We start from the raw sequence: 21,678 nt of genomic DNA, 5'->3' as shown, positions 1-21,678 counted from the left end.
AACAGGTAACTGAGTGAACCTGTTCATGTTTGTTGTGTTCTCATTAAATAAACATTCATAAATACTTCGGACAGTTTCACTATTCCTATTGGTGGAGAGCGCGTCACGTGGGTGTGTATAATCCTTTGTTTATGACCGGTAAAAAGTGTTGAAACATGGGCGTGACATGCGAGCTTGCACCTGTTCTAATAAGACAGTTTCTTCATTCCTATTGGTCGAGAGCAACGGCCGGGAGAGTTGTGCCTCACATGCCATACGCGCGACGCACACAGAATTCCCTTAAAAGGAGTTGTTTACCCGAGGGCGGCGGAGGGCTTTACCATTTCATAGCTGGAGGGGTGTTGTGTTGAAAGAAATCATTTAACAATTATAATTTTTGCATTTATTTTACTTCTTGACCAAAAAGTGATGATGTTTTTGACCGAAAAGGTATTTATGAATGGAAATCAAAGTGTGTTGAATCGGAGTGGTTTAGAAACCTGCCGAGGCCTGGTTCTTGATAATTTACCTCGACTTCTTCTCGGTACAATAATCTGTGAGCTGTCATTAAACACTAGGGTATCATTTCTTGAGCCTGCTGCGGCAAGAACACCCCATGAACACTCTGTCGACACTTACCCCACTGCTCTGTAATCACTCATCCAATAATCAATGGACACTCAGCAAACACTCTATGAGCACTCATTTAACACTCAACTCAGACACTCAAAACACTCAAGACACATCCACCCCAGGTAGTCAAAGCTATTGCAGGCCTCAAAATTATACCCATGGCCCCCACGAGGTGCCCTGTGCTGGTGCTTTGGTGCTCTTTGCAAAGATCCAATACAAATTTAAGATTTCCTCATAGAAGTGCCTCTTATCGGAGGAAAATTGCTGTGCCCCTTCAAGAATGACATCAGAGGCCTGTTATTGTGACCATATCAAATAGCACAATTCGATCTCCATATTTGTATTGTTCTATAGCACAAAATGGTGGAAAGTGCACTAAACTGGATTACATCTCTTGACAATCTACTTATGGCTTTAAGTGGTTGGTCTTTTCTTACAACTCATCTACTTGATTTGATCAAGGAGAGGGTTCAGAACCTGTAGGTTTGAAGGCAAAACGCCAACGAAGGTCTAATCGTAAAAAGGACTCAAAAGCGTTAAGGAACTATAATTGTTGTAGGTTGTTTCTGTTTTTTTGCAGGTTTTGGGTTTTTTGTTTTTGGGGGGGTGGGGGGTTGTGAGGTGTGGTGGATAGGTGGCAGTTGATGAGGATTAAAGAGAAAAATTATTTGTAACATTACAGTATTTGGCATCGCTGTGAAAAGATACGGACAAAATAGATATGAGAGATGTTAAATTTGCATCAGGGATAAAGAATATTAATTTTGGTTTTTACCCATACACCGATGTGTGTTAGCACTGTGTACTCAGTACTCTCCCGAGTCCTGTGAAAAAAATATCACAGGCATGTTACTCGGGTGGCATTCGAACCCACGACCCATGCAATTCTAGAGCAGTGTCTTAGTACCAACTAGACTCCCGAGGTTGCCCGGTAGCTAGAGGCAGTTCGAATCCTATGTTTTGGCAGCGGAAACTACAGGGATATCAGAGACAGTAAATTTGCATCGGCGATAAAGAATATTTATTTTGATATTAATAGATATGGACGAAATAGATATGGATGAAATAGATAGACTGCCAACATTAGGGATAGATAGCTCAGTTGGTTGAGCCAATATTAGAACGCTTGCATATTAATCCGGAGGTCACATGTTCAAGGCCCGGTGTAGGTTCAAGTCCTGCCCAGTCAATTTTTCTTTACGGAAACATTGTGGAAGTGTCGTGGCCAAGCGGTTAAGAGCACCGAATTCAAACTCTGGTGTTTCTGATCAGCAGAGTGTGGGTTCGAATCCCCAGCCGTGACCACTGGTGTCCTTAAGCAAGACACTTTTAGTAAAGCCGTTGGTCCCATGTGTTGTGTAATGCATTTAAAAGAACCCAGTGCACTTTTCGAAAAGAGAAGGGGTTCGCCCCTGTGTTCCTGGCTGTGGCACCTTGTAAACCCCTATAATGTGCTAAATAATTGGGTCTCAAAATTCATCACTGCAATTACCTATCTTTCTGAAAGTTTGTATACACTCAGCGCCTTGACTACCTTGTTTGGTAGATACGTGCGCTATATAAGACTTCGATATTATTATTATTATTCAACTCTTAAAATTTATAAAATTGTCAAGGAGATATTCGGAAATCAGACCTTTTTTTTCCTTTCTATTGTTGAAGTAGTGGATGGAATGTTAAAATGGAAACGGTCTATAAGGTTGAGACTTGTACGTCAACCTTTGGAGAGCAATTTTTTCCTTTTTCAGAAGTCATTCACTTTCGCCCCTTAAAGCATAATCAGACATTTAAGGACAAGCTTCTCGTAACTCATGATCTCTAATGGTTAAAATGCCAACGTAGTTTTCTTTAGGTAGAAATATACAACTCCCAAGAAAGACACGGAATGTTTTAAAGGATTCCTCTGAGAATTGCTACAAGGACAAAACTCGTCGTCGCTGCAAATTGCTCCTCTCTTCTTCAGTGGAAGACTGATCACCAATATGTCATGTTTTGAAACATATTTTCCTCTCCATTGATATTGAGTAGCATTGGAATTGACAGACGGTTATAACGGAAGGTATTCAATTTATATGCCATAATATTAGGAAGCGGGGCTTGAGACTAGTTTATCTTGAATGCTGCTGCTTTATATTGATTGTCCCAATCCCTCAGTCCAGATACATACAATATAGGCTCATTTTACGAGCTTCTGACATTTGTGAATTCAATATATGAGGGTGAAGGGGAGGGAGAAGAGGGGGCTGGGTGAGGAGAGTGTTCGTTAAGACTCTCGTTTCCTTGAGCATGTTCTAGATAAATATCAATCATTCAATTCTGGAAGGGCTATTCAAGACGTTAGTGTAGGAGGTTTTACGAATGTCTTTGTTTCAGTTGTTTCTTTGGGTGTTTTTTATAACAAAATTCCTGTATGCTTCGTTTGTGAAAGGGCAGGGGCACCAAGGTGATGACCACCGGGCATGGAGGCAATCACCTTCGTTGCCTCCGTGAAGTATCACTGGCATGCATGTGGATTTGGAAGCTTGCTCTCTAATTAAACATGGAATTAGACTTCTGGAAATCCTCATATTTATAAAACAAATTATGCATTTTTCATGACTGCGGCTTTCAGTGAATTTTTTTCCCACTAGCTTACTGCTGAAGCATGTATCAGACTTTGTATTAATTCTTAAACAAAGTCTGTTGTCGGAATAAATTAAGCTTAGAACTGAAAAAAATGAGACCCACTAAGACTCAATAAGACTCAAGCAAACCTGATAAATGATGCACTTCAATATCGGGAGTCTACTTTTTCTCTATTTATATCTGACTTGCAAAGCAGGGATTATTCTTCTAAGATTCACTCTTAGTGGTTTGCTGATGGCTCAAATTAAACAGATTTTTGGTTCACTGACATTAAGGCAAAACAAAAACCTTTCTAATGACGGATATTTCCTCTTATATAAGTCAGAAAATCCTCATGATTTTTTTTTTTAAATCAGAGAGAAGATTGAGTGGGATACTTTTTTTTGCGTAATTTTAAATATATTTTTTGAAGTTAGCTGAGCCTCCAAAATATACCAAGTAAAAAGACAAAAAAATCATAATATATTTAAACGAGAAACAAAGACTTAGATTATCTCTGAGATAAAATCTGTTTAAATTCTACTCGCACACAATTCTTGAAACATGACAATACTCATAGCCATTTGTTATAAATACAATTTCAAATTTTATCTATCACAAATATTTTGTTAAAATTAACATGGAAACAAAAATACAACTTGGGACAAGGATGCTACACTTTGGGAAACCCCATTTGCCAATCCTGCCCAAATATGGTCACCATTACATAGGTTTAATAATAACATGAACCTCAGTTGGGCAAAATTCTTAATTGTTTTCAAGCAACCCAGGAAATCGAAGTCAACTTCTTTGTGGATTTAATAGATTTATTTTACTGTCATTTAATTATTTCATGGCAAATGTTTACTTTCCATAAAACAATACAATATAATATGTTAAGCCATAATCTATGTTAAAAACGTTTTTAAAAACGTTAAAAAGGTAATTTGAAGAAACTGAATCGCACACTTGTTTGGAACCGTCTTGGTCTTGAATACACAGAAAGCTCACACAGTCAAACTAAGAAATCCTTCAAACTTTGTTTTAAAATGAAAATGAAAGACTGAATAAGGTTGTTTCTATTGACATGCTTAGAAAATGTGTACTATTGCCGCAGTAGAGTCTTTCTCATAGTTATTGGGTTTCTGTATAACCTCAATATCAAAACCAAACCCCCTGGGTTTAATTCTGTGACAATATCAAGCATGTTTCATAAAGAAGACACGTTCGTGATCTCTCTCTCTCTCTCTCTCTCTCTCATTGGACTCCTCCGTCTTTTCCCTCCGCTCCCCCATTATTGTCTTGCGATACCCGTGAGGTGGCCCACGCTTAATGAATTTCTGTGAGAGGTCGGTGTTTTTATTGTAGCTAATTTGTTCCCAGCCTGCTCTCAAAAGGGAAGAGAGCTTTCTTCATCAGAACAAAAAAATGCAGGATTGAGAGCAGAAACGAATTTTGTTATTTAAAGGCAGATACAAGGCTGTGTAATAATAGTATAGAGAAAACGAATTCAGTTTCTATTGTGCCGCCATGTCGTGTAACAGTAGATTGCAGGTTTTTGTAACGGAGGCTTGCGTTTTTAAAGGGTTTGGATACTTTTTGTACGCCACAAAACACAATGTCCACAGATTCACTTTAAACCCACACGGTTTCAAGTGATGGTAGAAAGCTTCCCTTAAAATATTACTGAGGTGCTATAGTTTTTGAGAAATGAGAAATGTCACAAAAAGTATAGCATGTACACTGTATACATGACTCTCCTGAAAACATTCTGATTTTCACTTTTTCTCTCTCAAAAACTTGACAACTAATGGTGCTGGAAATTCTACAGGTAAATTATATCACATACATCTTCATTCACAGTGAGTAGGGATTCATGTAATAATAGTAATAATAATAATTTACTTTTAATATAGCGTCTTACATAAAAAATCTCAAAACGCTGTACAGTATTTTTTTTTTTACATATTATAAACATTAAGCTAAAAAGAGTAAGTAAAATACAGCAAAATTACACTGACAATAAGAATGACAAAAACACACAATGACATAACAAAAACATGATCCATAAAGGCTATCAAAACCCTTTAAAGGCACTGGGGTGGATTTCACAACGAGTTAGGACTAGTCTTATCTCGAGTTAGGACCAGTTACTCGTCCTAACTTAATACTATCCATGCAATTTGTATATCTCCTAGGACTAGTCCTAACCTAACTCTTTGTGAAATCGAATCCTGGACACGTTTGGTAATTGTCAAAGACCAATATCCTAACTAAGTGTATCCAAACATATTCATAAAATAACAAACCTGTGAAATTTTGGTCATCGCATTTGCATGAGAATAGAGAGAAAAAAACACTCTTGTTGAGCGCAACTTTGTCGGCCTTCAGCTGAAGTCTGTTGTTTTTTCCGTTATGATGAGATGAGAAATTACCTCGTTCTCAAAAACTACGTTACTTCACAGAGGAAGCCAGTTCGCACAATGTTTATATACTATCAACAGCTCTCCGTTGCTTGTTACTATGTAAGTTGTTATGCTAGTTAACAGTTATTTTGAGTAATTACCAATAGTGTCCAGTGCCTTTAAGGGAAAGAAGCGGAGTCTGTATCATGAAACCTAGATCTACAGGATATGGTGTCCTGAATCGTGTGTGTGGATAACTCACTGTTTGTTTGCCTTCATAACAGACTGTAACGCTGACATTACAGTGATTCTCATGCGCCCGAGATACATCAGTAATACCTCCCAGATAATCAGAGTCAACTCTATTGCACTTTTGTCAAAAAGGTTATCATTTTTATGAGTTGAGAAATTGGGGGGGGGGGGGGTCTGTGAGATATCGAAAAAAATCAGAATCACGACAGCTCATTTGAAAAGTTTACAGTTCATTTGGAGTTTTTTTTCTTCTTCAAAACACTGCACAAAGATTATCAACTCATGTGCTAAAATGAACTTCCTTAAAAATAAAATAAAAAAGAGCAAATTATAATTTGTCATCCTTGTATTGTTTTTTCTTCTTCAGAAACAGGAATCACTTAATCTTCAAATCACAATCAAAGTTCACAGTTTGGTTTTTTGTTTTTTTTCCGTTTTTTTTTTCCTTTACAAAATACTGCACAAGAAGATGATAACCACATGTGCTCAAATGAACTTAGGAAAAAAATCAACGTATTTTTTTCCACCACTCCAACCGCTTGATCTTTAAATCCCACTCAAAGCAATTTCATTGAGATCAGTTTTTGATTGTCTTTCTCGCGCGTTTATCATTTCAATTAATACCCAACTGTCACTGGTTGTCCTTGGTCACTCTCTGTTGTAGTATTATCTCTTTGATACCATAAAAAAACACAACTACAACACTCCTACATATATTAAAGGCACTGGACACTATTGGTAATTACTCAAAATAATTGTTAACGTAAAAGGTTACTTGGTAACAAGCAATGGAGAGCTGTTCAGGCCTGTGTGCTTCGTTTTTGAAAGGGTAAGAGCACCAAGGCATTTTCTTCTTGGTAAAGGGCACTCTGATGAAATTTAATAGATGTTAAATTTGCATCGGGATAAAGAATATTAATTTTTGGTTTTTTACCCATATACACCGATGTGTGTAGCACTGTATACTCAGTACTTTCCCGAGTCCTGTGAAAAAAAAAAAAAAAAAATCACAGGCATTTTTACTCGGGTGGGATTCGAACCCACGACCTTTGCAATTCTAGAGCAGTGTCATACCAACTAGACCACCGAGATTGCCCGGTAGCTAGAGGCAGTTCGAATCCTATGTTTTAGCAGCGGGTGCGGCAAACGATTTAATAGATGTTAAATTTGCATCGGGGATAAAGAATTTCTGATGAAATTGCAAATTTGTACTGGAGCATTTCAAGGGCACCAAGGCAATGACCAGGTGCCACGGAGGCAATCTTCTTTGTTGCCTCCGTGAAGTATCAGGCCTGTTGATAGTCTAAAACATTTTGAGAATCGGCTCCCTCTGAAGTAACACAGGTTTTTTTTAGAAAGAGGTCTCACTCAAATAATAAAAGACTTCAACTGAAGCCTTTTACTATTGAAAACACACAAAGAAATGCAAAAAGGGTGTTTTTTTTCTTTTAGTACTCTCTTGCAAATTCGATGACCAATTTAAATTTGTCATGCTTGGCATGTTTTGGTTATATTTATCATTTATCCCATGCTTTTAGTATCGATACACCACTTAGTATGCCACTTCACTTTGTGACTTTAAAGGAACACGTTGCCTTGGATCGGACGAGTTGGTCTATAAAAAAGCGTTTGAAACCGTTTGTTATGAAATGTATATGGTTGGAAAGATGTTTTAAAAGTAGAATATAATGATCCACACAAGTATCACTCAAAATTGCACGGTTTTCATTTTACGTCGCGAATTAACACGGTCGGCCATTTATGGGAGTCAACTTTTTGACTCCCATAAATGGCCGACCGTGTTAGTCGACGAGGTAAAACGAAAACCACGCAATTTCGAGGCATATTTGTGTAGATCATTGTATTCTACTTTTACAACATCTTTCTAACCATATCAATTTTATTACAAATGGTTACAAACGCTTTTCGAAGACCAACTCGACCGATCCAAGGCAACGTGTTCCTTTAAACCATATGTCTGGAATAAGCTCACTAAAGATATCAGTAAATAATATAGGACGTTATCAATAAAGGATATCGTAAAGATCTTCAAGGAGTGCCGCCTCTGGGCATTTCATTAGACAAAGCCATTAATGCCATGAATATTGTCCCATATCAACACTACATCAAGCAAAATTGTAAGAAACATGAGCACATTTTGTTCGAAGGTAGTGGGCAGTTTTTAGTCAGCAGTCCAGTAGCAATTAAAGGAACATTACAGATTGGTGTGACAAAAACTCGGCTGAGATCACAGATTTACATAAAACTTAAACAGTCTAATGATGATGAAAGTAGATAACATCCCGTGAAATATCTGTCTGAAATGTCATATTTGATTAGAAATAAATAAAACTAATTTCTCGTTTTGAGTTTTTTGCTCATTGAACGTTTTATTCATTTTAATGCGACAAGTGTAATCAGTTTTTCACGTGACCCAGATGGCCAATCAATTTCAAACTTCTACAGGTTTGTCAGCTAATAAATATGGTGGATTACATAAAGTGCTTACATTGCCAGCAACTGTTTTGTTAGCAAAAGCCAATTCTGTAATGTTCCTTTAAGAACCATACCGGGATAGCCCGAGGGGAGTCGATGTCTGGTTGTTATCTTCAATGACAACATAGTTGTTTGTTTATTATTTTCTATTTACGAAAGGAAAATTTTGACTTTGACAATTCCATTTTGGCAGGTGAAGCCAAGTGATATGGAATAGGAAACAATCATATTGGATTTGAGGCATTGCGTGGTTTCGGTGACACCATGTGTGTGTCTACTTGACAGGTAGATTATGTTGTTTTAAAAGCGTGTCTTGCTTTATTTTCTACCACCGCAAAGAATTTGTTTTAATGCTGTGAAGCATCTGAACTGTCCAATTAAATCTTTCTTGCATAAATCATCAAAGAAAAGCCTAGCTCAACGAAACTCTATATGGGCTTCCAGTAATCAGTGAAGACTGTTTGTGTGAAGTGGGCTTGGCTTACAGTGGGGAATAACATCACACTTCACAAACAAGGATCATGTCATGAAGTCATCATGTGTTGAACCTCTAAAGGGAACGCTAAAGATGACCACAGTGTTTGGGAGACATTTGCAAAAATGATTGCCAACTATCTTTCAAACTCACAGAAGTCATTAAAGGAAGCGTGGATTGTCATTTCTTTAATAGAGTATAGAAATAGCTACAAATGGGTTTCCAATATCCATTATCGCATAAAGGCAATCCCACATGTCGCCCCCATTTTTCCCACTCAGGTATATGTGAGCCAAGCAAACATGTGTATTCTCGAGCTCTCCACTGGCGTTGCCAAATTGATCATCAAGCCTCTCTGTCTTCATATCGCAAGCTTAGCCTTGACGTTTTCTACTCCCCCCCCCCCCTGCCTCTTAATCATGTGCCCCTTGATTGAATGGGCTTTCACTGGGGGGAAACTGTCTGATAAGCTTGTACTGTATGTATACACAAGTTTGTCGTTTGTTTACTCTCTATCCCCCTTCGTGAAGACAATCGTCTTGGGTTGATTGAGATGCCTGAGACCCTGTCCTGGATGATAAATATTTCAACTCTATAATCAACGGAAACTACTTGGTTTACGTATGTTAATGTGTAGACTATGCAAGTGTTATGTGTATTAGAGCATGGGGACCTCTTAAATGCGTGAGTTTGTTTCCTATCACTCTTAAGATTTATGGCAATATATAACTTACCTGGTTAGAAGTATAGCAGCTTGCAACTCTTTCATTTACCAGTCACTATCGACCGGTTCAAATCCCACCAGAAAAAAGTTGTAAAACAAAAAAATAAAGACCGCACAGCAACACAGTTTTCAGAATGGATAAGAGGACTCTTGAGGGTGCTATAATTCTGACCTGTTTTGGGGGAGATCACCATTTGCGCAAAACAAATAAAAACTTAATGTGTTTACATGATCAATTTGTCACTTAATTATGGTGCATGAATGGGTTTTAAATAGATGTTAATTAATTTTTTGTTATTTTGTAATAGATGTTAATTTTTACTAGGTGGTAATCTTGTGATGAACGCATTAACTTGGGGCCTTTTCAAAACCTTGTTTTGAGCAGTGTACATTTAGCACATTGTTTCCAACATAACATCAAACAGAGCCTGGAGCTCAAGTCAGAGCATAATCCAAGGTTTGGAAAACACCCTTCATTTTCAGTTAATGAAAACTGTCATGTTGAAGATCGACACGACTTCAAAAAACATCTTCTGCCTTTTCTCTGTTCTTGTTATGCAATTCGGATGTCAAAAGCACTCAATTAAATAACAAAGCATTGACACAACTCGCCAACAGTCATTCGATGAAATCATTTCCGGCGGCCAGTGTCGTCCGCATGTCGAATTGGATATTTTTGCACTAGGAATATTTAACGGCAGGTTGTAGACGCAGGGATGAATTATGCATACAGTTCTGTATGCACGGTTGATACCTGTGACTGCTAACGTTGATATACTATTACCATTCGCACTCCGTATCTCATTTCTAGAACTCATCTCCCCTTTCCAACCCCTACTAGATCGTAATATTCAAAGGCAAACACCCTTGTGCAGGTCGGTGTTCACTATGGCTAGATAGCCCTGAGGAATTGAAGCCCTCGATCTCCAGCAAAGCTGGCAGATTTTACATGCATGTTTACACAGAATTACCAGCTGAACGCTAACAAAGCTTCCTGTGCCCACACCGCATCGATTCCGAGGTAATATTCTTAGACGGTTTTTTGTGTGCATACAACTGCTCTGATTTACTCAACTGGAGCTCAGCGGATCGGTGCGGAAATGTTTTTTTTTTTTATTTATTTTAAAGAGAGGGCTCTAAGGTCAATTTCAGTTTACACTCACTTTTCAACAGATAATGTTGCGTGGTGAATTTGTAACCTCACATATCACAAATGTTATAAAATGCCGTTTTATATGATACATACCAAGTGCAAATTTTGTCAGCATCCAAAACATCCAACAAAATGTACATTTCAAATATTTGTGTTGACATTTTATGTATGCAATTTTTTGTTCAAGTTACAATTCCTGAATTTTGATGATATTCCAGCAAAACTGCATTTAACTGGACCTTCTATTAAAACAATTTTCTATGGATGTATACAGACCTAGTTGTTGATATCCAATGACATCATGTTGTGTCAAATTTCGCTCAGAAAGAGTGTCAAATAATAATAGCATTTTGCATCATTATTTTTTTGCACGGTTAGAGACTTGTCATTTTCCCACACTTTTATCTGGACTCTTTCTGTTGGAAAGTGAGTGCATTACAGAAAAGGAATTTTACCTTGGAGCACCTCTTCAAAAGCCAACAACCTTCCTATAAAATGCATGCCTTTGATGGAAGTGCAGAAAACATCAGTTTCAATATTAGATGTTATTGTAGGGTTGTCCTCTTTTCATTTTTTTGTTGGCCCTTCTTAAAATTTCAAGCAAAACACTCAGACAAAGGGCAATAAACTGGACATGGATTCAATAAGCGGAAGGATGATCATTATTACCATGTGATAAAAAAAGGACAACTGCCTGGGTAAATCTTAAATAGTTTTTGGGCTGAACGAAGAAAATTTGACTAGGTGGTGTGTGTCGACAACTGTTAGCTCAAACGTTTATTTTGTTTCTATAAACGCAAAAATAAAAAGACACAAAGAAATAAGTTAACTTTTACAGAACCGAAACTGATTCAGCAAAGTGTTATGGCTTGATAGGCTGCGTGTAAAAATACATGGTCTGCCCAACTCACGTATGCTGTGAATCAATGTCTGGAGCCTAGCCTCCATTTCGCACTCATTCTAAAGTCACTGAGAGGTCGCGCTCAATATCAGTTTACTTCCTTCATCCTATATGATTACCAGATATTGAGCATTGGGGTCTCGGTTACCGTCAGGGGACCAGTCTGGGATTGTATCACTGACGCCTCTTTCGCTGTCGTCATTATGTCTAAAAATGTCGTAATTCTCCACATGGAATCGCTAGGTGACATTCATCCTGTCTCTCTCAAGGAAATTGCCTCATGTTGTCATGGCGATGGATACATGTTATCTCGCTCTTAATCAGAGCAGAGGATCTTTTTGGCCTAAAGCTAGATTTGCGGATGTAAAGGAGAGAGGAAAGAGATGAGGTTTGTATTGAGGGCTTGTAATAATGTCGGGATATCTCACAAACCTTACACTGAGAAAATGGAAACCTGTTTCATAAACAGTCAAGTATGGTTTCTTTTTGATGTGGACAGGTGGAGCCCGATATATATCAGCAATGCCACTCGGGACATTACCTTTGTTACCCCCGGGCCACTCAGAATAATTAAGTATTTTGAACTTTTTTTCGAAATGGTGCATAGGAGAGGGGGGGGGGGGTCAAAAATTATGAATGCAAACCAAAAGTCGGATGGTAGAAGCAACCATTAACATAGCCAGGGATCACACCCAAGTTTAAGTTACAACCTGGGAAGCGTCAGCAAAGGTATCACCTTTAAATGTATCTTAAATTACCTATTCAGCTTCTCTTGTGGTGTATTATTTAGGTCTTAAAAATGAAAGACAATCTACTTTTCACCTTGAATAACATCTTGCATATCCCTCTGAGTTTCAAGATTACACATACTTGAGATGCCTCACCTCATAGATGGAAAGTAAATGAAACTCCTAAACAAAACATTTGTAGAATGTTTACATTTTACCAGATATAGAGACCCCTGGGTTTAATGTCAATAAACCTGAGATGTTTTTAATAGTCTGCCTTTTCGCACAATGAAGCCTTTGAGAATGGAGGAAAACGTTCTCTTTGAAATAAAATAACATCAAAAACTCCTTTTGATAAGGTACGGCATTGGTATTGATGGTCAAATTGCTGCCCCTCGTTGCATTGTTACTCTCTTTGAATCAAGAGAATGTACAGTATTTGAGTCATAATAAGCTTTGTCAATAACAAGTGCCAGGGCCAATTTCATAAAGCCTGTAAGCACAAAAACTTGCTAAGCAAAGATAAGTTTTGGTTAACGGAAACAGGTTACCAGCCAAAATGACATTTAGTTTACCTTGTTGTGACTGGCGCCCCACTCAATTTTTTGCGAGCAAAAAATTTGTCAAGCGTATTTTCTGCTACACAGCCTTTGCAATTGGGCCCAGTTGATATCTGGGTTTATTTAAAGAGAAAATGATTAGGGCCTTTTTATATTGATTTTGTTTTTACAAGATTGCCACTGTCTATAGCTTTCAGATTCAAAATAGAGACTTAAGTTCAAAAGAGTTGCTTTAAAACACTGGACACTATTGGTAATTGTCAAAGACCAGTCTTCTCACTTGGTGTATCTCAACATATGCATAAAATAACAAACCTGTGAAAATTTGAGCTCAATCGGTCATCGAAGTTGCGAGATAACAATGTAAGAAAAAACACCCTTATCACACCTTAGTTGTGTGCTTTCAGATGCTTGATTTCGTGACCTCAAATTCTAAGTCTGAGGTCTAAAAATCAAAATCATAAACTACGTCACTTCAGAGGGAGCCGTTTCTCACAATGTTTTATACTATCAACCTCTCCCTATTACTCGTTACCAAGTGAGGTTTTATGCTAATAATTATTTTGAGTAACTACCAATAGTGTCCACTGCCTTTAAGCATAAAAAGTAGCTAACCTGAGTTAAAAATAAGGTTGTGTGGTGCCATAGGCAAGGGGTATATTGTGAAGAAACGTTTCTTCATTAAAATACCTCGATCTACAACCATGACGTTTTTTTTTTTAAATTCCTGATGTAATTATTGCATTAGCTAAACAAGTACAGATAACAGAAGACCTTAATTTAATTCAGGAGAAGCATCTGCTGTCTATAAACCCTGAAAACATTTAAGTACATGGAGTTGATCTTAGAAAACGATCGGTCAAAATGTTTGGCAGCGTGTTGAAAAAAAAAACCTGAATAAAGACTATGCAAACATATGCCCTCTATACACCCATCATATGCATGTCTAGGCTTGCCCCCCGCAGTGAAGCAGCACAACACTTGACGGTGAGTCGGACCCTGCCACTGGTTCCCTGAGAGCCGGTCCCGAGGTTCCTAAAGTCATATTAGCATCAGCCCTCAAAATAGCTTCATGCAGAGAGGAAAGTCAAGCACTCTGCTGGTGAGTGTGCCCGTTGGGACGAGCGGCGCACTGTGCTATGAATACTATTATGTATAGAGATAATCAAAATACTTTGCAAGAGGGTGAATTGTGTTTTCAAAAAGGGTACTTGTCATAAAAGTTAATTTTCGGGGGGGGGGGGGGTTGCTGCTAATTTCTGCGGAAAGTTTTCCTTTTAAATGTTGCAGAAGATTCGTCACAAACTATTATGTTGAAGCTTCAGTAGAATAGGTCTTTCACTTAGCAAGCACACAAATTTGCTTAGCATGAAATTTCTTCCTTGATAAAGACAGGATTACCAACCAAATTTCCACGTGATTTTCAGGATAAGCAAACAACAGCTGAATACCAGTAACAAGCAATATGCAACAAATGGAAATTTGGTAGTGAGGTAATCCTGTTTTTATCAAGGAAGAAATTTCATGCTTAGCAAATTTATGTGCTTAGCAGCTCTATGAAATTTGGCCCAGGCTTGCGAGCTACAGTGTTTAAATTTCATTACCAGAAATATATATTTTTTTAATGAAAGTATTAGCTCAATTTTGTTTTAAACAAGAAGGATTGAGTCGTCCTTTCAAACCAAAATATCTGGTCTCTGCTCAGTTGTTTACATTCCAGAGATGAGCACCAAATATGTTCTGATTAAATAATTGTGTGAGTGAAAGTTGTTGTTATTAAATGTTTTAAAGGTATAGTTATACTCTGGTAATGACCCCTCTCCACCCCGGGACAAATCTTTAATTTGTATCCCATATGCCTACTTATGAAGATGGTACTAAGCATCCTACGAAATTATTTCATCGAAAATGCCCCCGTTCATTAGAAATCAAGAAAATGTCAACAACATTTCTAAAGAAACTCTAAAGATTGCCTGAAGGCGACTTTCAGAGATTCAAACTTCCGATGGTGTCCGTTTGTAAATATTGCAGACACAGACACGATTGGTAATCGCTCAACAGGTAGATACTATGTTGATATGGATCTTTCACTTGTGACTAATTTTTATAGTGATGCCTTTAAATCAGCATTACGGTGACAAAACTTTCATCTTGTTTTTCTTTTCACATTCAAACTAGGGCTGGGCTTCGCTCAGCATCAGACAAAACCCGTCTTGCTGAAAATGAACTAAGCAGCAAATCTCTTCAATCCGCTGCATATAAATCATTTTCCTTAGCCGCTCCAGGACTGTGGAACCATCTTCCCATCACAATACGCACCTCAATTTCACTGCCTATTTTCAAGAAAGCACTTAAAAAACATCTTTTTCCTAAGTGTCTGTTTATTGCTTTATTATTCATTTGTTGTATTATCTGCATTGCTATTGTTCGTTTAAAGCGCTGTGGTCTAAATGAAATGGCGCTATATAAAAACCCATTGTATTGTATTGTATAAAACCAAACTGTAACCCTTCCTTTAATGTGTATTGCGATATTGAATACTTTTTTTCCTGGAAATAATATTTGTTTTCATTTGAATGGTGATTTATCATAGTTTTAAAAATGTAGCGCTTTGAGATTGTTTGAATTTTTCTCATTTGTCTGGTTTAGATCTGACAGACATGCGTTGTGTTTGTAAAACTTTATGCGGTTTATTTTCATCAAAAGAAAACTTATGCTTAAAACAATGCTTAATATGGTATTTACAAGTCTCATTTGGTCCAAATCTGGGTATTTTCTGAAATAGTGACCCTAGGTTTATTTGGTCGTCTTTTTGACTTTGTGGTTTGTAATTTGGTCTCATCTGCTTCGTTTGTAGAGTTATTGAAAGAGAACAATTTGGACCAATTTGATTTTTCTGTTGCTATTTTTCATTTACAAGAATTTTAAATAAGAAGATTTGATTTCTTAGAAAGTTAGTCTTCGTTTGAGTTGTTTCTCCATATGCAAGAGACTCTCTCAATAGCAAGTGTAACTGAAAGTACTAAATCCTAAAACCACCACTTTGCAACCGAGGGCATTTTTATAATTATCTGAAATTTGCCAGTCTCACTCGAGTGCTGTCTGTCGTAGAAGGCCTCAGACATCAGTCACTTCCAAAAGGCCACAGCATCGCCGGCTGTTGCGCTGACTCTTAAAATAGCGTTGTCTTTATCCCGTCCCAAAAGCCCTTGTAATTGGGAAATTACCTGGCACCTTTGAAGGCGAGCGGCTATAGCTGTGATATGGCTTAATTCCCCCATCGGAGCGTGTCGGCCGTGTAGCCAGGAGAAATTATAAAAGAGTTCTCGAGGGGAGGGGGGGGGGAATGCTTGAAGATTTCAAGACATTGTACTTGTTTTTGGTTATAAATTTCTTGTGAGGTTTGCCATTAAAGGGATAAAAGGGAAGAGAAATTTCTCACTTTTATCTGAATTCAGACTTGTTAAGACAGACTTTTTAAAAATTTTCCACATATAAAGAAATCCTTGTCTTTGATCAACTTCATCTCTAGTGCTGAGGACACTGTGTTCCCAAAAGCTCTTTGAAATCAAAACCGTTGGGGGGGAGGGGGAGGGGGGTAACATGGATTCTAGGTTCAGAATTTTTTGTCAGCAACGACTCTCAGCCCCTGGAGATAACGTTTCCTTCATTCATTTTAATATTTGTTATTTTCATTATATTCTTTTAGGTGTGGTGGGGGGGGGGGGGGGCATTTATTTCATATGCAAGGTTTGGCACAAGACATGCAAGAGGGGATAGCCGTGAGCATTTGATGATTCCGCAAACGTCTATCATCGTGTATTGGATATGGTGAATGTTTACTTATTGTCCCTGTGACTCATTTATGCATTCCAGGAATAGGCCAATGAATAATTTACTGTGGATGGATCGTTCACACGAACGTTCGTTGGTATTTTTTTTTTTTTTAGAGTAGTTCAGAGGGCGGGGTGATTTTTAAAGCAACTATCGCCGGACAAGGAAATTCAGTTTGAAAAACAAAAATGTGTCTGATTTTAATTCTTTCACAAGCCGACCAGCCGCTAGCGACTGGTTTGAATCCCTTCAGAAAAATAGTCCTACAATGAAAAAAATAAGATCTCATGGCTACACAGTTTTCGGAATAGGAAATAGGACTATTGAGGGTGCTATTGTGATAAGTTTTTTTTAGGGGGGGGGGGAATAATGTTTCCATATGGTAATTTTTTCACTAGTTAAATGGTGCATGAAAGGGTTAATCATCTGTTATAAAGATTGTATATTTTTAATTTGAGGGTTCAATTTAATCACCGAGCATTAAAACTAAATTTTTTATACCGTTTTTAATTATCCACCTACATGATGCAGAGAAGATCTCATATCCCCAGACGAGGGCACCTCTAATTGAGGTCAAACGCAGTTGCGCATTGGCCAATGTCTTGCTGTTGTATGTCTATTGGTCATATGTGTTTTTTAATGTTCAGATATATAAGAAAGCAAATCAACATTGTTTTGGCGATAGGTACTCATTGTTCCTGTTTCTCTTACAGCATGTGAAATGAGCGTACACAAACGATGTGAGAAGCTTGTGCCCAACCTCTGTGGTTCCGACCATACAGAACGAAGAGGCCGTCTGGAGCTTAAAGCCTACAGCGAGGGAACGGAACTCAAAGTAGAGGGTAAGTCAAGCACCAGACTATAAGATTCTGTTACTTTGTAATCAAATGTGTGCTAAACAAAGAGTTATATGTAAGAACAAGAGGATGCACTGGCCTAGTTACGTGGCTTGGTATGCAGCTCGCATAGCGTTGTATTTATCATGTGCACACTGGCGTGTAGGCCTACTTCATGTTCAACGTGCGTACAACATTCACCTTACAAAATGGCGTGCATGTCTCCTTACGCGGCTTGGTATGCGCGCATGCTGCCATTTTGTAAGTTGGAAAAGCAGCATCGCATAGCGTTGTATTTATCATACTCACACTGACGTGTAGGCCTACTTCAACGTGCATACAACATTCACCTTACAAAACGGCATGCATGTCTCCTTGCGGTCCCGTCACGTTAGTGCATGCAGCATCACCAGTGCGCCCTCTAGTTCTTATATATAACTCTATGGTGTTTACAGAAAGAAAACAAACTCTGTCATAATCAAGAGCTCTACGAAAACAAACAAGTTTTTCATGTTTTTTTAATTTCAAGATGTATCGTGACAAATACTGGTTTCTCATGATACATTTTGATTGATTTATTTTATTTATTTAGTTATTTTATTTTATGCAAGCATCACCCCCAAATAAAGATAAAATTCACTCTTGGTAAGGGGCTACAAGAAAGAAAAAAACATTAAGATGAAAATAACTCAGGGGAGCTGAAGGTATGAATCGATATTCCTCTAAAAACAGTCTAGATTGTAGGATTGAGGGAAACATGCACCAGGAAAGGAGTTCCAAAGAGATGTATGTAGACTAAAGCTGTTGGAATAGCTCCTTGTTCTACATCGCAGCAAATCAAGAGTGTATGGGTGATAAGAAGCAGAAAGCCTGGTGTCACGCTCAAACATCCCAAGAGGAGAAACTCGGTCAGACACACATTTTGTGGCACATTTAACATTTTAACTTGCATGGATGCACTCTTGGCAATTCCAAACTCAAACCAGCGACAGCTCAAGTTTGAATCTCATTCAGAGGGTTTGGGCATTTTTTCTAACACAAAACACAATGTCCACAGATTTACATTAAAGTTACACAGTTTGAAGATAATAATGGTAGAAAGCTTCCCTTAAAATATTACTAGCTGAGGTGCTGTAGTTTTTTTTAGAAATGTCACAAAAATTATTTTAGCATGTAAAGCGTATTTTCGTGACATTGTTTCACTAATTTCTCAAAAACTACAGCTCCTCAGCAAGTAATATTTTAAGGGAAGCCTTCTAATATCATTGTATTCCAATTGTGTAATTTTATTGTAAGTCTGTGGACATTGTATTTTGTGTTACAAAAAGTACCCTAATCCTTTAACCCTGTCGTTTTCCAATCATACAAGAACCCAAGGAATCCACAGGTTCAATTTTGCATTTAGCCTCAACAAATTAGGGTTTTTTTTCTCTCTGAAAGACCTTTGTGGTTTGACATGGTAGTGACGCAAACCCTCAACCAATTTGTTTCGGAATTACAAATCCTTTCATCATTGCTGGTGCAGGATTATTTTCAATCAAAAACTTGTTTTTTCTCTAGCCATTAAAATTGTCAATCAAACCCAATTTGGACACCCATATAAAGACCATTGACATTTCAGATTTTAATGACTTGCATTTTTTGTTCATGGTCATACTTCTGAAATGCAATCAGACTGCTAGAATGCTGTTATGTAACGGCTAATTATGAACAAAAACCCAATCGAACAGACAGCACCCGGAAGATGGATAAAAGATTTCATGACAACGCAGTATGATCCGTCTTTTCAAAATCTTGACTGATACATAAAAGAAACAGGTCTTTGATAAAGGCATTAGGTAAAAATCCCAGCGAACTAATAATCTGTTGATTGTATGCAGTGCGCGTCTTTTGACTGAGGCCATTCAACCATGACCACTGTGAAGCAGTTGCCTGTGTATGCGCAATCCACGGCAGTGTCTCATAACACATGGCGTGTTGACATAACCACTGCCAAACACTCACAGAAACTCAAATACCAGTATAGAAAACCACCACTGTGTGTTGGTAATTATTCAAAATATAATTAGCATAAAACCTTACTTGGTAACGAGCAATGGAGAGCTGTTGAAAGTATAAAACATTGTGAGAAACGGCTCCCTGTGAGGTAATTTCTCACTCAAATATTGGAATCTGTAAAAAGACTTCAAGTCTGAAGCCTTTTTTGGGCATCTGAAAGCACACAAATTTGTGCACCAGTGGTGTTTTTTTTCTTTCACGATCTTGCAACTTTGATGAAGGATTGAACCAAAATTTTGCTTGTTCGTTGTTTTAAGCGTGTTTGTTAATTAATTTCACTTGTTTCTCACAGTGTTTTATACATGTTGGGAAACACCAAGTGAGACTGTTGTTCTTTGAAAAATACCAAACATGTCAAGTGCCTTTAAAGGCAGTGGACACTATTGGTAATTACTCAAAATAATTATTAGCATAAAACCTTACTTGGTAATGAGTAATGGGGAGAGGTTGATAGTATAAATCATTATGAGAAACGGCTCCCTCTGAAGTAATGTAGTTTTTGAGAAAGAAGTAATTTTTCAAGAACTTGATTTCAAGACCTCAGAATTACATTTTGAGGTCTCGAAATAAAGCATCTGAAAGCACACAACTTCGTGTGACAAGGGTGTTTTTTCTTTCATTAATATCTCGCAACATCGACGACCAATTGGGCTCAAATTTTCCACAGGTTTGTTTTTTTATGCATATGTTGAGATACACCAAATGAGAAGATTGGTCTTTGACAATTACCAATAGTGTCCAGTGTCTTTAAAGAACTGGATGGAGCTCCTAAGACTCTTAAGGTGGGTAGAATCCCTCTGATAACATCAGACAAATGTTATTATCTATGAGGGTTGTGTACTCACAGGCAGGGCTCCCAATCTCCTGGGTCAGAAGGGAGAAGAAGTGTGTACTTAAAGAGTGGCTTAAGCCAGGTTTCCATTGGAAACTACCGTGCATTCCCACATGGACTTATGGTTCGCGTCGTTTGCATAGCGTTTTACAGCATGATCATGGCAGGTTTACAGCTTGGAACTGTTCCCATTGTACTTTTAGCGGCCCTGTTCAAGTTACCTCGGCTGTGCGGAAGTCTTCCACAAACTCTTTTGGCCTGTTGGTTTTACATCTTGGTTGTGGTGGGAGTAGACAGCGAGGGTAGTTTACATTGTGTCTCCATTGGATTTAATTTTTTGTCGTTCTACAGAAAAGTTGTGGTACTTTAACCAAAACATTCCTATGGGAAAACAGCTTTAGACTTTATCGAAAAGTTTAAGCTATGTAGACGTCATGGAGAAAGAGAGAGTGATGGTTTTTTTCTTTTTCTAACGTGATGTACATGCCAAAATGGGTATGGATTTTCATTTTAAAGGAGATTTGATAAGGGTATGATTTGGATATATTTTCCAGGTTTAAATAACTTTTTGGGAATTACTTTTGTTCCTGCTTAGCACCTTTCGAAAATTTACATCCAAGATTATCATTGAAACAAAAGTGAGCTCTGATATTTCTATTGGTTAAACGAACTTGATAAAATGTCACTTCTGCTTAGCAGCTTTTGGAAATGTGGGTCCCAGACTCCCACCAATAGTCAATGCACAGAAAAAGGGAGATATCATATTAGACTGGTTCTCTGATTAGCAAATACATTTGCAAGTAGAAACCACAAGGGAAACTGACAGGCTGCCACTTCCCAATTTTATGGCTCTGCTTACCACCAAATTTTGCGCTTGCCATCACCATTCTCCACTTAAGTGCAAGCGCCATATTTCTGTGCTGGCTGAATTCAAGTTTAATTCACTTCATATTCATTTCTATTTCTGTAAAACTTAAAGCCATTGGACCCTTTTGGTAAACAGTATTGTCCAAGGCCCACACTTCGTGTATCACAACTTCTATATAAAATAACAAACCGGTGACAATTTAGGCTCAATCGGTCATCGAAGTCAGGAGAAAATAACGGGAAAACCCACCCTTGTATCCGCGCGTTTCGCCGTGTCATTACATGTGTTTAAAATAAATCCTTAATTCTCGATATCGAGAATTGATATTGTTTTGTTTTTG

The 21,678-nt window shown here is 37.8% G+C and overlaps 1 protein-coding gene across 2 annotated transcripts in view; it reads left to right on the top strand.

Annotated features, from left to right (window-relative positions):
- The window catches only part of LOC139944205 (protein kinase C-like), a 157,036-nt gene that overhangs the window by 109,999 nt on the left and 25,359 nt on the right, over positions 1-21,678 (top strand). For both annotated transcript variants that reach the window (XM_071941172.1, XM_071941174.1), the window contains exon 5: positions 17,458-17,586. In XM_071941172.1, the coding sequence (XP_071797273.1) occupies positions 17,458-17,586 (129 nt within the window). The remainder of the gene's footprint in view (positions 1-17,457; positions 17,587-21,678) is intronic.

This window comes from Asterias amurensis, chromosome 11 (genome assembly GCF_032118995.1).
Source record: "Asterias amurensis chromosome 11, ASM3211899v1".
NCBI lineage: Eukaryota > Metazoa > Echinodermata > Asteroidea > Forcipulatida > Asteriidae > Asterias > Asterias amurensis.
This window is presented reverse-complemented; position numbering and strand designations above follow the sequence as displayed.